The 15,613-nt window shown below is 46.9% G+C and overlaps 1 protein-coding gene across 1 annotated transcript in view; it reads right to left on the bottom strand.

Annotated features, from left to right (window-relative positions):
* The window catches only part of XPNPEP2 (X-prolyl aminopeptidase 2), a 107,586-nt gene extending 97,290 nt beyond the window's left edge, over window positions 1-10,296 (bottom strand). Inside the window, exons 1-4 of the mRNA XM_075322371.1 lie at window positions 10,170-10,296; window positions 7,856-7,920; window positions 6,512-6,622; window positions 5,147-5,210 (exon numbers count right to left, since the gene is read on the bottom strand). Of these exons, the coding sequence (XP_075178486.1) occupies window positions 5,147-5,210; window positions 6,512-6,622; window positions 7,856-7,920; window positions 10,170-10,218 (289 nt within the window). The 5' untranslated portion in view covers window positions 10,219-10,296. The remainder of the gene's footprint in view (window positions 1-5,146; window positions 5,211-6,511; window positions 6,623-7,855; window positions 7,921-10,169) is intronic.
* Window positions 10,297-15,613: the final 5,317 nt, after the last annotated feature.

The raw sequence follows: 15,613 nt of genomic DNA, 5'->3' as shown, positions 1-15,613 counted from the left end.
CCTCACATCAGATACAATGTAATAAACCCGATCCCTCACATCAGATACAGTGTAATAAAGCCGATCCCCCACATCAGATACAGTGTAATAAAGCCGATCCCTCACATCAGATACAGTGTAATAAAGCCGATCTCCCACATCATATACAGTGTAATAAAGCCGATCCCTCACATCAGATACAGTGTAATAAAGCCGATCCCCCACATCAGATACAGTGTAATAAAGCCGATCCCTCACATCAGATACAATGTAATAAAGCCGATCCCCCACATCAGATACAGTGTAATAAAGCCGATCCCTCACATCAGATACAATGTAATAAAGCCGATCCCCCACATCAGATACAATGTAATAAAGCCGATCCCTCACATCAGATACAGTGTAATAAACCCCATCCCCCACATCAGATACAGTGTAATAAAGCCGATCCCTCACATCAGATACAATGTAATAAAGCCGATCCCCCACATCAGATACAATGTAATAAAGCCGATCCCTCACATCAGATACAATGTAATAAAGCCGATCCCTCACATCAGATACAATGTAATAAAGCCGATCCCTCACATCAGATACAGTGTAATAAAGCCGATCCCCCACATCAGATACAGTGTAATAAAGCCGATCCCTCACATCAGATACAATGTAATAAAGCCGATCCCTCACATCAGATACAGTGTAATAAACCCGATCCCTCACATCAGATACAGTGTAATAAAGCCGATCCCCCACATCAGATACAGTGTAATAAAGCCGATCCCCTCACATCAGATACAATGTAATAAAGCCGATCCCCCACATCAGATACAGTGTAATAAACCCGATCCCTCACATCAGATACAGTGTAATAAAGCCGATCCCCCACATCAGATACAGTGTAATAAAGCCGATCCCCTCACATCAGATACAATGTAATAAAGCCGATCCCCCACATCAGATACAGTGTAATAAAGCCGATCCCCCACATCATATACAGTGTAATAAAGCCGATCCCCTCACATCAGATACAATGTAATAAAGCCGATCCCCCACATCAGATACAGTGTAATAAAGCCGATCCCTCACATCAGATACAGTGTAATAAAGCCGATCCCTCACATCAGATACAATGTAATAAAGCCGATCCCCCACATCAGATACAGTGTAATAAACCCGATCCCTCACATCAGATACAGTGTAATAAACCCGATCCCTCACATCAGATACAGTGTAATAAACCCGATCCCTCACATCAGATACAGTGTAATAAAGCCGATCCCTCACATCAGATACAATGTAATAAAGCCGATCCCTCACATCAGATACAATGTAATAAAGCCGATCCCCCACATCAGATACAATGTAATAAAGCCGATCCCCCACATCAGATACAATGTAATAAAGCCGATCCCCCACATCAGATACAATGTAATAAAGCCGATCCCTCACATCAGATACAGTGTAATAAAGCCGATCCCCCACATCAGATACAATGTAATAAAGCCGATCCCTCACATCAGATACAATGTAATAAAGCCGATCCCCCACATCAGATACAGTGTAATAAAGCCGATCCCCCACATCAGATACAGTGTAATAAAGCCGATCCCTCACATCAGATACAATGTAATAAAGCCGATCCCTCACATCAGATACAGTGTAATAAAGCCGATCCCTCACATCAGATACAGTGTAATAAAGCCGATCCCCCACATCAGATACAGTGTAATAAAGCCGATCCCTCACATCAGATACAGTGTAATAAAGCCGATCCCTCACATCAGATACAGTGTAATAAAGCCGATCCCCCACATCAGATACAGTGTAATAAAGCCGATCCCCCACATCAGATACAGTGTAATAAAGCCGATCCCCCACATCAGATACAGTGTAATAAAGCCGATCCCTCACATCAGATACAGTGTAATAAAGCCGATCCCTCACATCAGATACAGTGTAATAAAGCCGATCCCCCACATCAGATACAGTGTAATAAAGCCGATCCCCCACATCAGATACAATGTAATAAAGCCGCTCCCTCACATCAGATACAGTGTAATAAAGCCGATCCCTCACATCAGATACAGTGTAATAAAGCCGATCCCTCACATCAGATACAGTGTAATAAACCCGATCCCTCACATCAGATACAGTGTAATAAAGCCGATCTCTCACATCAGATACAATGTAATAAAGCCGATCCCTCACATCAGATACAGTGTAATAAAGCCGATCCCTCACATCAGATACAGTGTAATAAAGCCGATCCCTCACATCAGATACAGTGTAATAAAGCCGATCCCCCACATCAGATACAGTGTAATAAAGCCGATCCCTCACATCAGATACAGTGTAATAAAGCCGATCCCCCACATCAGATACAATGTAATAAAGCCGATCCCTCACATCAGATACAATGTAATAAAGCCGATCCCTCACATCAGATACAGTGTAATAAAGCCGATCCCTCACATCAGATACAGTGTAATAAAGCCGATCCCTCACATCAGATACAATGTAATAAAGCCGATCCCTCACATCAGATACAATGTAATAAAGCCGATCCCTCACATCATATACAATGTAATAAAGCCGATCCCCCACATCAGATACAGTGTAATAAAGCCGATCCCCCACATCATATACAATGTAATAAAGCCGATCCCTCACATCATATACAGTGTAATAAAGCCGATCCCTCACATCAGATACAGTGTAATAAAGCCGATCCCCCACATCAGATACAGTGTAATAAAGCCGATCCCCCACATCAGATACAGTGTAATAAACCCGATCCCCCACATCAGATACAGTGTAATAAAGCCGATCCCTCACATCAGATACAGTGTAATAAAGCCGATCCCTCACATCAGATACAGTGTAATAAAGCCGATCCCTCACATCAGATACAGTGTAATAAAGCCGATCCCCCACATCAGATACAGTGTAATAAAGCCGATCCCTCACATCAGATACAGTGTAATAAAGCCGATCCCCCACATCAGATACAGTGTAATAAAGCCGATCCCTCACATCAGATACAGTGTAATAAAGCCGATCCCCCACATCAGATACAATGTAATAAAGCCGATCCCCCACATCAGATACAATGTAATAAAGCCGATCCCTCACATCAGATACAATGTAATAAAGCCGATCCCTCACATCAGATACAGTGTAATAAAGCCGATCCCTCACATCAGATACAATGTAATAAAGCCGATCCCTCACATCAGATACAGTGTAATAAAGCCGATCCCTCACATCAGATACAATGTAATAAAGCCGATCCCTCACATCAGATACAGTGTAATAAAGCCGATCCTTCACATCAGATACAATGTAATAAAGCCGATCCCTCACATCAGATACAGTGTAATAAAGCCGATCCCTCACATCAGATACAGTGTAATAAACCCCATCCCCCACATCAGATACAATGTAATAAAGCCGATCCCCCACATCAGATACAATGTAATAAAGCCGATCCCTCACATCAGATACAATGTAATAAAGCCGATCCCTCACATCAGATACAATGTAATAAAGCCGATCCCCCACATCAGATACAATGTAATAAAGCCGATCCCTCACATCAGATACAGTGTAATAAAGCCGATCCCTCACATCAGATACAGTGTAATAAAGCCGATCCCTCACATCAGATACAGTGTAATAAAGCCGATCCCTCACATCAGATACAATGTAATAAAGCCGATCCCTCACATCAGATACAATGTAATAAAGCCGATCCCTCACATCAGATACAGTGTAATAAAGCCGATCCCTCACATCAGATACAGTGTAATAAAGCCGATCCCCCACATCAGATACAGTGTAATAAAGCCGATCCCCCACATCAGATACAGTGTAATAAAGCCGATCCCTCACATCAGATACAGTGTAATAAAGCCGATCCCCCACATCAGATACAATGTAATAAAGCCGATCCCCCACATCAGATACAGTGTAATAAACCCGATCCCTCACATCAGATACAGTGTAATAAACCCGATCCCCCACATCAGATACAGTGTAATAAAGCCGATCCCTCACATCAGATACAATGTAATAAAGCCGATCCCTCACATCAGATACAATGTAATAAAGCCGATCCCTCACATCAGATACAGTGTAATAAAGCCGATCCCTCACATCAGATACAGTGTAATAAACCCCATCCCCCACATCAGATACAGTGTAATAAAGCCGATCCCTCACATCAGATACAGTGTAATAAAGCCGATCCCTCACATCAGATACAGTGTAATAAAGCCGATCCCTCACATCAGATACAATGTAATAAAGCCGATCCCTCACATCAGATACAATGTAATAAAGCCGATCCCCCACATCAGATACAGTGTAATAAAGCCGATCCCTCACATCAGATACAGTGTAATAAAGCCGATCCCCCACATCAGATACAATGTAATAAAGCCGATCCCCCACATCAGATACAATGTAATAAAGCCGATCCCTCACATCAGATACAATGTAATAAAGCCGATCCCTCACATCAGATACAGTGTAATAAAGCCGATCCCTCACATCAGATACAGTGTAATAAACCCCATCCCCCACATCAGATACAATGTAATAAAGCCGATCCCCCACATCAGATACAATGGAATAAAGCCGATCCCTCACATCAGATACAATGTAATAAAGCCGATCCCTCACATCAGATACAATGTAATAAAGCCGATCCCTCACATCAGATACAATGTAATAAAGCCGATCCTTCACATCAGATACAATGTAATAAAGCCGATCTCCTGCGGCTGTGAACAGGATGGGATCTAGTGGACCACAGCGGAGGCTTGGGTTTACCCTGATGTGTGAGGGTCATAATTCAGCGCCTACCGAGTATTCAGAGATTTTCCCTTTGTCAGTCTCTATCACATTCGTTAATGGTCGTCTGTTTTGGGTTCATTGCTCGGGGTGCACGGTCCTAATCTCCGGGGTCCTCACTGGAGCAGAATTCACGGCAGCTGCGAGGATTCCTGCTCCGTGTGATGATGGAGGATCGTTAACCCAATACCTTACAGTGATTATAATGTGAAGATATAATGTTATAGACGTCATTTACACCGTCTCTACAGTTGGGGTATTTTCCTCCTGGCTGCTATTTCTCGGCGTCTCACTGATGAATCCCCCTTTGTACCTGAGGATCCGGTGAATCCGGTCAGCCATTGTCTGCGCTTCTCGCGGTTCGCGATGTATTCTCCCTGATTATATAATGTAAAATAAGATTAGACATAAAAAAACGTTCACATCTGCACTAAATCTGTCATATACGGCTCATATATTCTAAATGTATGTGATCTTCCCATCATCCCCATTATATTCAGCCCATTACATGAGGCTCGATCCTCGCTACAATCATCCTATAGATGGACATGGACAATGCATACATCAGGGAATGACTGTCCTTATACTCTGCAGGGGCCTTGGCCTTGTTAATTATGTAACATAGAGTCACCCCCCCAATGATCAGTAATCTCATTTCCTGAAATATTCTGTGCTGCTGTGGGATCTACTCCTATGTAGATAAACGTCTTCTCCCACTTCTTCCAATAAGTGCCCTCCATCTGTGACACCAAGAAACATCATTATCATTGCAGTGTTCTCCTGACTGCTCCTGTATCCATCCCCATCCCCACCCTCATCCCCATCCTCACCCCCATCCCCATCCTCACCCCCACCCCCATCCTCACCCCCACCCTCACCCCCAGCCCCATCCTCACCCCCATCCTCATCCCCACCCCCATCCTCATCCCCATCCTCACCCCACCCCCATCCCTATCCTCATCCCCATCCTCATCCTCACCCCCATCCTCACCCCCATCCCCACCCCATCCCATCCACCCCCATCCTCACCCCCATCCCCATCCTCACCCCCATCCCCAGCCCCATCCTCACCCCCATCCTCACCCCCAGCCCCATCCTCACCCCCAGCCCCATCCTCACCCCCACCCTCACCCCCATCCCCATCCTCACCCCCATCCCCACCCTCATCCCCACCCCCACCCTCATCCCCATCCTCACCCCCATCCCCACCCCCATCCTCACCCCCATCCCCATCCTCACCCCCACCCCCATCCCCATCCTCACCCCCATCCTCACCCCCATCCTCATCCCCACCCCCATCCTCATCCCCATCCTCATCCTCACCCCCACCCCCATCCCCATCCTCACCCCCATCCCCATCCTCACCCCCATCCCCATCCTCACCCCCATCCCCATCCTCACCCCCATCCCCACCCCCATCCTCACCCCCATCCTCATCCCCACCCTCATCCCCATCCTCACCCCCACCCTCATCCTCACCCCCACCCTCATCCCCACCCTCATCCCCATCCTCACCCCCATCCCCATCCTCACCCCCATCCCCATCCTCACCCCCACCCTCATCCTCACCCCCACCCTCATCCTCACCCCCACCCTCATCCCCACCCTCATCCCCATCCTCACCCCCACCCTCATCCCCATCCTCACCCCCATCCAGAAGACTTTGCATTTTCCTCACCAGGTGCGGGTCGGTGGCTGGAATTATATAAGCGGAGATGTTGTTGATCCTCATTTGCTGGCGAAGGTTGTTCAGGTCTTCAGTGGAGATTTTTGCCGTTGGTGGAACAAACTGGACACAAAAGAACAGAAAATTAGGGGCAAAGAAAGATAAAAAGGAAAACAAAGAGAAAGAAGGAAGAGGAAGAAGAAGACAAACTATAGAAGGAAGAGATGATGGAGAATGACGGAGAAAAATAGGAGTGAAGAAATAAAAGAAAAGAAAATTAAGAGGATGAAGACACAGAAAAAGTATATTATGAAGTAAAAAGAAGGATTAGGAAAATGAAAAAGAGAGATCATCTCTGGGTTCCCGTGACAGCCGGGGGTCCGCTGATGCCCCCCCAATCCTGTCATCACAGTCCTTCCATGAAAGTCATTGGTTAGCTGGTGTTCATAGGAGATCGAGATTTTTGCTGCTCTGTAAAGAACAGACAATCCATAGGAGACTAACACATACAGTAAAAAGTATAAAAAGGTTTTTAAAAAAAAAAAAAATCACAATATTATAAAAAGTTCAAATCACCCCCCTTTTGCCCCATTAAAAATAACGCAATTAAAAAAAAAAAAAAAATCCCACATTTCGTATCTCTGTATTCATAAACGTCCAAGAAAGATAAAAAAAATAAAAATTGAAAATAAATTAATCCAATCAACAAACTATGTAATGAAAAAAAAAAACTTGCCAAAAATTAAATTTTTTTGGGCCGCTGCAACATTGCAATACCAAGTGACCAAAACATCGAAACTACCCCAAAATGAAGTGTTAATTCAGGACACAAAAAATAAGCCGTCACACAAGTCCCTATGTAAAAAAATTGAAATGTTACAGGTCTCAAAAGATATCGATAAACGCCCAAAAAAATATTATTATAAATTTCTAAATTTCTTTCACCACTTACATTAAAAACAAAACCGATCTTTGCATGTTTGCTATGTGTGTAATCGTACGGACCCGGGGAATCACACGATGCAGCGGAAAGTACAGACAATACAAAGTGTCAGCCCATTATTCTGCTCTAGGGCCCAGCACACGATGCAGCGGAAAGTGCAGACAATACAAAGTGTCAGCCCATTACTCTGCTCTAGGGCCCAGCCCAAAATGAGATTGATTTTATTGTTCACCGTAAGGAAACACAAGAGCCACATTATATCAGTCAGAAATCACTTCATTTAAAATGGAAAAAGAAAACCTATATTTGCCACATGCATCAAGTCTCCGTGCACCCAGCATTACACATCCAGGTGCAGATAATACGCTGTATACAGGGGAAACGTTCTGGGACTTTATATACTAGGGTCTTACCGGGGGAGTCGCAGAGCAGTCCCTTATGGTCGGGTCTCGGGGCTGCGGGGCGCCTTCACTAATTCCTGAAAGAAATAGAATATAAATGAGAAAAGAAATAAAAGATTATTAAAGCATCAGCAAAAATGTTCACTTTCCTCAGGACTCTGCATTGTCTGGAGGCAGCAGCAGCTCAATATGAGAAGAGGCTGCAGAACTGGAGGGCACCGAAGTGACCGACCCGAGAAGAGGCCACGGAAATACACAACAGCTCAACTACAGCATCAGAACTGGAGGGCACCGAAGTGACCGACCCTAGAAGAGGCCACGGAAATACACAACAGCTCAACTACAGCATCAGAACTGGAGGGCACCGAAGTGACCGACCCTAGAAGAGGCCACGGAAATACACAACAGCTCAACTACAGCATCAGAACTGGAGGGCACCGAAGTGACCGACCCTAGAAGAGGCCACGGAAATACACAACAGCTCAACTACAGCATCAGAACTGGAGGGCACCGAAGTGACCGACCCTAGAAGAGGCCACGGAAATACACAACAGCTCAACTACAGCATCAGAACTGGAGGGCACCGAAGTGACCGACCCTAGAAGAGGCCATGGAAATACAACAGCTCAACCGCAGCATCAGAACTGGAGGGCACCGAAGTGACCGACCCTAGAAGAGGCCATGGAAATACAACAGCTCAACCGCAGCATCAGAACTGGAGGGCACCGAAGTGACCGACCCTAGAAGAGGCCATGGAAATACAACAGCTCAACCGCAGCATCAGAACTGGAGGGCACCGAAGTGACCGACCCTAGAAGAGGCCATGGAAATACAACAGCTCAACCGCAGCATCAGAACTGGAGGGCACCGAAGTGACCAACCCTAGAAGAGGCCATGGAAATACAACAGCTCAACTACAGCATCAGAACTGGAGGGCACCGAAGTGACCGACCCTAGAAGAGGCCATGGAAATACAACAGCTCAACCGCAGCATCAGAACTGGAGGGCACCGAAGTGACCGACCCTAGAAGAGGCCATGGAAATACAACAGCTCAACCGCAGCATCAGAACTGGAGGGCACCGAAGTGACCGACCCTAGAAGAGGCCATGGAAATACAACAGCTCAACCGCAGCATCAGAACTGGAGGGCACCGAAGTGACCGACCCTAGAAGAGGCCATGGAAATACAACAGCTCAACCGCAGCATCAGAACTGGAGGGCACCGAAGTGACCAACCCTAGAAGAGGCCATGGAAATACAACAGCTCAACTACAGCATCAGAACTGGAGGGCACCGAAGTGACCGACCCTAGAAGAGGCCATGGAAATACAACAGCTCAACCGCAGCATCAGAACTGGAGGGCACCGAAGCGACCGACCCTAGAAGAGGCCACAGAAATACACAACAGCTCAACCGTATTATCAGAACTGGAGGGCACCAAAGCCCCCGGAGATTCCGCTGATCTAGGATGGCAGCCCCGGAGATTCCGCTGATCTAGGATGGCAGCCCCGGAGATTCCGCTGATCTAGGATGGCAGCCCCCGGAGATTCCGCTGATCCAGGATGGCAACCCCCCGCTGACAGATTTTCAGGGATTTGTCCTCGATATGTTAGAACTGGGCAGGATATTTAATCGTCTACAATACCCCCCCTTCTCTAGATCATTGCTTGCTGCCTTTGAATGAGAACACGTTTTCCTCTAGTTCTTCTGCTCTCAGCTGAGAGGTGGAGACAATTGTATCCAGAGTAATCTGCACTGAGCTGTCATTCTGCTACAATGTATCAGTCAGGACTCCACACTATTTACTAATAATAAAGGAGAAAATGTAAATGACTGGATTCATTGTGCGCTGGGCGAGTTCTCGGAGTATAAATACACAGAAGAAATTCCCTGCAGTCCCATGTAACATCACAGGCTACACCGTGCACTGCTATACTGAGCTCTGACACGCTCTGCTCTGCTACACCGTGCACTGCTATACTGAGCTCTGACACACTCCGCTCTGCTACACCGGCCTTGAGTAAATAAGGCAAAGTTCGTAAAACAGTTTGTAGAGAAATCAGTTATTTTTTTATTTAACGCGATTCCTGAGAGATTTCTGTTTATTTGCAGATATTAGTTAGCTGAGCCAAATGACTCGGCTCGGCTATACCTGTAGTCGTTTAGCACTTTACATGGGACTACAACTTTCCTACTTCCTCATCTTGTACAGCTATAGCTGTTGTCCCGTGTGAAATCACAGAACACATCATGATGTAAATATGACCAGCGCCAAAGAGCAAACCCAACTCTGCTCCATCTGCAGAATCCTGAGAGCTGCACCTACCGCACTGGAGGAGGAGGATGAGGGTGATGGTCCAGATGAAGACTTTCATGGCTTCCACTATTCCAGGACAGGGTCTGCAGCGTGGAGAGAGTGACAGCAAGAAAGAAAGACGGAGAAGATAAAGTCCCGGCTGTAGATGATAAACTCGACTGTCACAATCTGCTCCTCCCAGAGGAAAGCAGCCACCCAGCCCGAGCCCACCCCGAACCCAGCCCGAGCCCACCCCGGACCCAGCCCGAGCCCACCCCGGACCCAGCCCCGAACCAGGACCCAAACCCCGACTGACCACAAATCTGACCCGTCCCTAAAGGGAGTCACCACTGCAGAAACATTCACTATTACAGGACAGCTGTAAAAAAATTGTTTAAAAGAACAGAGTCCTCAGTGGTTGATACCTTTTAATGGCTGAGGACTCTGTTCTTTTAAACAATTTTTCTATCTCTACTGGCTAACACGGTACAGAGATATATTTTACTTAGGACAGCTGTAGTGATTCAAAATGTTATCTGTGGTGTTACATAGGACTGCAGGTGACATCTACTACATTATCTGTACTCAGAGATATCACTGTGTTATCTGTGGTGTTACATAGGACTGCAGGTGACATCTACTACATTATCTGTACTCAGAGATATCACTGTGCTATCTGTGGTGTTACATAGGACTGCAGGTGACATCTACTACATTATCTGTACTCAGAGATATCACTGTGCTATCTGTGGTGTTACATAGGACTGCAGGTGACATCTACTACATTATCTGTACTCAGAGATATCACTGTGTGATCTGTGGTGTTACATAGGACTGCAGGTGACATCTACTACATTATCTGTACTCAGAGATATCACTGTGCTATCTGTGGTGTTACATAGGACTGCAGGTGACATCTACTACATTATCTGTACTCAGAGATATCACTGTGTTATCTGTGGTGTTACATAGGACTGCAGGTGACATCTACTACATTATCTGTACTCAGAGAGATATCACTGTGTTATCTGTGGTGTTACATAGGACTGCAGGTGACATCTACTACATTATCTGTACTCAGAGATATCACTGTGTTATCTGTGGTGTTACATAGGACTGCAGGTGACACCTACTACATTATCTGTACTCAGAGAGATATCACTGTGTTATCTGTGGTGTTACATAGGACTGCAGGTGACATCTACTACATTATCTGTACTCAGAGATATCACTGTGTTATCTGTGGTGTTACATAGGACTGCAGGTGACACCTACTACATTATCTGTACTCAGAGATATCACTGTGTTATCTGTGGTGTTACATAGGACTGCAGGTGACATCTACTACATTATCTGTATAGGGGTATATATAGAAATCATGGGGCTTCATAGTAAAAGTTTGAATGCCCCCTCCTCAAAAAAAAAAAAAAAGTTTAATAATGAACAGGCATTCTTAAATCCAGGCATGTATCAGCCAGAGGCCAATCATTGTCCACGAAAGATTTATCTGAAATAATCTATTGTGCCAGGATACACAGCGTCATTATACATTGCGCCATGCGCCGTAAATCAATGTGGCGTTATACATCGTGCCATAAAACATTGCTTCACGTGCCCCAAGTCATGGCGCATCTTGCCTTGCCCCCAGACACCGTAGGTAGCCGGCCATTATTATTTCTGTCATTCATTTCTAAAGGGAATCTCTTACCTAGTGACATAACTAAAGTCCGATGGGCCCCGGTATAAAGTTTGGGCCTTCCCCCTCCCCCATGTTGGAAAGATGTATGGGCCATTGTAGAATTCTAAATCTTATAAAGACATACAATTTGCCCCGAGACACTTCATTCTGTTGTAATGTCTCCCATCATAGCCCCATCCTGGTATATGTCCACATCCTGGTATATGTCCCCATCCTGGTCCATATGATCCCCCATCACACAAAACACCATAAACAAAATTATAAAAAAAAAAACCCCAAACAATCACACTCCTCTTCCCTCTGCTCCCCCGGGATCCTCATTCAATGCTGGCAACTGACCTCAATGTGTAAGCGGCGCAGACTTATACCGCAGTCAGGAGGCGGCATATTCTGTGCTCCACACTCCCGGGAATATGGATACGGGGAGCAGTAAATATTCAAATTCTGTAATAGTGGCTCACATGACTGCAGGAAGCCGCTGCAGGAAGCCGCTGCAGGTTGATCTTGAGTGTGGCTATTAAAGAATTTGAATATTCACTGCTCCCCACGCCCATAATCCTGCCCACCTCTCAGCACCGCCTTCAGTGCAAAGATGTGGGTGGAGAATGGGGGAGCAGCAAATATTCAAATTCTTTAATCAACAGGCACATTGTAGTGCAGGGACCCCACGGGTCTCTGTGCTGCAATGCATTTCATCTGCATACACGCTCTCAGACGCACATTCAGCTGAAGCAGGTGCTTGGGTCCGCAGGCCTCCTCCTGGCTCACGTGCCCTATAGCAGTTGCGTGGCCTGCCACCATTGGCGGTACGCCACTGAATCTGTGCTCAGATAGCACTGTGTTATCTGTGGTGTTACATAGGACTGCAGGTGACATCTACTACATTATCTGTACTCAGAGATATCACTTATCTGTTGTGTTACATAGGACTGCATTATTATTTCATAACGGTCATGGCAGCATCACAGTTAGGCGGCTTTCACACTTGCGTTGAGCGGCATCCGTCACAATCAGTTGTGGGACTGATGCAACAGATGCGTTGCAGATAGTGGCACAACCGATGTGACTGATGCTGCAAAACAACGAACGTTTTTTGTTTTTTTTTCCTTACTGTTTTACCAGCAGCAGTCTATTGTGAACAATCAGCTGATCACCCGGCCGATCAGCTGACCGCTCCCAAAAGCCGGCTGCCGGGCGATCAGATGATTGTTCGGCCTCCGAGAGAGACACATGGATTTCAAATTGATAAAACATAGAGCTGAGCATGCGCAGCGAAGAAAAAAAAAAAAAAAACAAAAAAAAAAAAAAAAAAAAAGGGGATTCTGCCACTCATGCTACATGCTGCCGCCCGACGGTCAGTCATTCAGTCATGCGGCAGATGCAATGCAAGGGCATCAGTTACAATCCGTCGTCTATATAAGTTGTAATGTTGCGCCCTGCAACGTGGGGGTTCCACTCGCATGCAGCGGTGTGAGGTAGCTTCAGCAACACACGTACACAGTCTCTCCATAGAAATTCCGGCAGTTTATTTAAAAACACTCAGCATAAACTGCCCTCACACATAAACAATAAGTCCATAATGGAAGTTTTAGCAACTTCCCCACTCTCTGGCTCCTGCAAGCGTACAACTCTAGCCAAGGTTCCTTCCAGCACCCAGGGCCCTCTGCAGACCCCTGTCTGTCTCTCCTCCTGGAGAGATTCGGCCCTACAGCCCTGGCCTGGCTGCACTCACCTCAGACTCAATATCAGAGCCTTGTGTTCAGCCTCCGCACAGGCTCATACACCCAGAGCTCCCGGCTCTGCTCTCACTGGTTTCCAGTCCACACACTGGACGTCTGGAGCCAGTCTCTATCTAGACTGCCCTAGACACACTCTCAGAGCTCCCTGCTCTCACTTGTTTCCAGTCCACACACTGGACGTCTGGAGCTAGTCTCTATCTAGACTGCCCTAGACACACTCCTCCTAGGTTCAGAGACAGGATTGCTTTAACCCCTGGAGCCACACCCACAGGTGGTAAGGAGTGTGTAATCAGCATCACACACCCTTCCATGGCTCTGCATGTAATGCAATCCTGTGGAACCACAGGTCCCAGCCAACTTCACATTGCAGAGCACCCACGCTTCTGCAAAACATACCGGCCCTTTGTACTACAGCCGGTTGACATCACATACCCTCCCCCTCTGTTCAAACCCGTAGGGGAGAACACTTACCAACGACCCAGGGCATCTCCGCTGCCATGCCCCACCAGTCGAGAGGGCCGTCCAAGGTGCCCAAGAGCATTAGTCCCTGAGACATCGACCGACACTGTCACCAAACCCTGTGTTGTCAACCTAGGGTTAAAGGACGTCCCCTTTCCGGACCGTTCTCTCCCCGACCCCCTCCCAAGGTCACAGTAGTTGAGAGACACGTTCTCAGTCAAACCCACAGTCTTGTCCGAACCTAGGCTTACTCGTGCACCCCCAGGGCTACTGTCGGGAACTCTAAGCTCATAGCGGCCACTCTCTACAGTACATCGCAGGGTACTTCCCTGTCGGCGATTCCTTTTATCGCGTGTCTTAACTACTGGACCGACACGCCATCTTCCACTTATTTCCCCTGAACAACGGGGAGAAGACGGCTGCTGTCCCCCACACACTTGGCGAAGCTGCTCCTCAATTTTCAGGTTTTCTTGCCTCAACCGCTCCATGTCATGGTGTACCCGATATCCAAGAAGGCTTCGAATGCTTCCAAGACTCTCTACAGTCCCGACACAGACGAACGGAACCATACCAGATTCCCTGGGTATCTTGCTCTCATTAGCAGCAGGGATTCTTAATCGCACTAATCCCGACTTATTCACCATGTCTTGCATGACTCGTCCGGTTCTTCCAATGACTCTCCCCACCAGAGCCCGGGGTACTAGGACGATATCTTCCGCCAGACTCTGCGCTTTCCTTTTATACTCTGTCTAGTGGCTTCCTCATTTTGCCGTTGGACCTGCCACTTCATACGAACACATCTGAGGTGCATGTCCTTTAGAATAGCCACCCGCTGCCCAGTAATTTCACTGGTGGACAATATCACTAACTGTTCAGCCCCTGGGGTACAGTAGACCTCACACGCTTCCACAGCTCTCTTAAAGTCGTCATGCATGCCCTCGGTGGCACACGCTTCTCTTAAGTCCTCAGGTATATCCACCATGCATGTGACTACAGAAGTCTCATTCATCCCTGCCGCTTCCACATGCTTGTCCAGTTTCGCTTCCAGAGTCAGCTCTCTTTGGGCCTCCCCTGCTTCAACAAGTTTGGTCAGGATCGACACTCGCTGCTCCAAGGCTACCTGGGACTTGGACTGGTACTCTGCCAAGTGACTTCAGAGCTCAGCCACTTCTTTCTCCAACTCCCTTACTCGACTCTCAGTAGCCGGCCTAAGAAGTATCTCTTGTTGCAGATGGTCTTTGCTCATCCTCTTGAATGAGTCTTCACTTGCGGACCTCTCTGGTCTATGACACCCTCTTTCCGAGGCTTCTTCCACCTCTACACCTCCGGCCTTTCCATGGGGTGCAACTTTGTCATAGTCACCCCTCTCTTGGGTCTCAGCTGCTTCACCTTCAGCCGCCTCACAGGTGGCTCGTCAGCTTGCTCAGAAGCGGGAGAGGATTCAGCCTTCAACTCTGGGGTCGGCTCCTTCTCCACGGCTTCATCGCACGGACCACTGTTGTCCTGATTTATCGGTTTCTCCGGCAGCACGTCACCGCTTGCCAGTGTACCCGCCTCAGCTTCAGAACCTTCGGGTT

This window comes from Anomaloglossus baeobatrachus, chromosome 9 (assembly GCF_048569485.1).
Source record: "Anomaloglossus baeobatrachus isolate aAnoBae1 chromosome 9, aAnoBae1.hap1, whole genome shotgun sequence".
Classification (NCBI taxonomy): domain Eukaryota; kingdom Metazoa; phylum Chordata; class Amphibia; order Anura; family Aromobatidae; genus Anomaloglossus; species Anomaloglossus baeobatrachus.
Note: the sequence above shows the minus strand (reverse complement) of the source record. Positions and strands in the feature narration are given on the sequence as shown.